The sequence below is a fragment of the Mesitornis unicolor genome, unplaced genomic scaffold (genome assembly GCF_000695765.1).
Source record: "Mesitornis unicolor isolate BGI_N332 unplaced genomic scaffold, ASM69576v1 scaffold35202, whole genome shotgun sequence".
Classification (NCBI taxonomy): Eukaryota; Metazoa; Chordata; class Aves; order Mesitornithiformes; family Mesitornithidae; genus Mesitornis; species Mesitornis unicolor.
This window is the reverse complement of record NW_010170444.1, coordinates 1-224: the sequence shown is the minus strand read 5'-3', so window position 1 is coordinate 224 and position 224 is coordinate 1. Positions and strand designations below refer to the sequence as shown.

The window sequence follows — 224 nt, the reverse complement described above, 5'->3', positions numbered from 1 at the left end:
AGGCCACTGGCACCCATGGGGGGTCCCAATGTCCCACCACCCCTACTCACATCTCGGCATTGCTGAGGTTTCGGGCCTCGGTGATGATCTCCTGGAGCAGCACAGAGACGTCGTCTGCAGGGAGGGGAGAGGGTCAGGGTCCCCCTTGCACACATCAACCCCACCATGCGTGTCATGGCGGGGAGAGGGGGGGCACGCGGCGGCGGGGGGGGGCAACCACCAAC

General features: G+C 66.5%; 1 protein-coding gene across 1 annotated transcript in view; it reads right to left on the bottom strand.

The window, feature by feature from the left end:
- PDE2A (phosphodiesterase 2A, cGMP-stimulated) overlaps positions 1-114 on the bottom strand; it is a gene marked incomplete at both ends in the record, with an annotated part of 2,730 nt that extends 2,616 nt beyond the window's left edge. Inside the window, one exon of the mRNA XM_010179692.1 lies at positions 51-114. Coding sequence (XP_010177994.1) covers positions 51-114 — 64 coding nt within the window. The remainder of the gene's footprint in view (positions 1-50) is intronic.
- Positions 115-224: the final 110 nt, after the last annotated feature.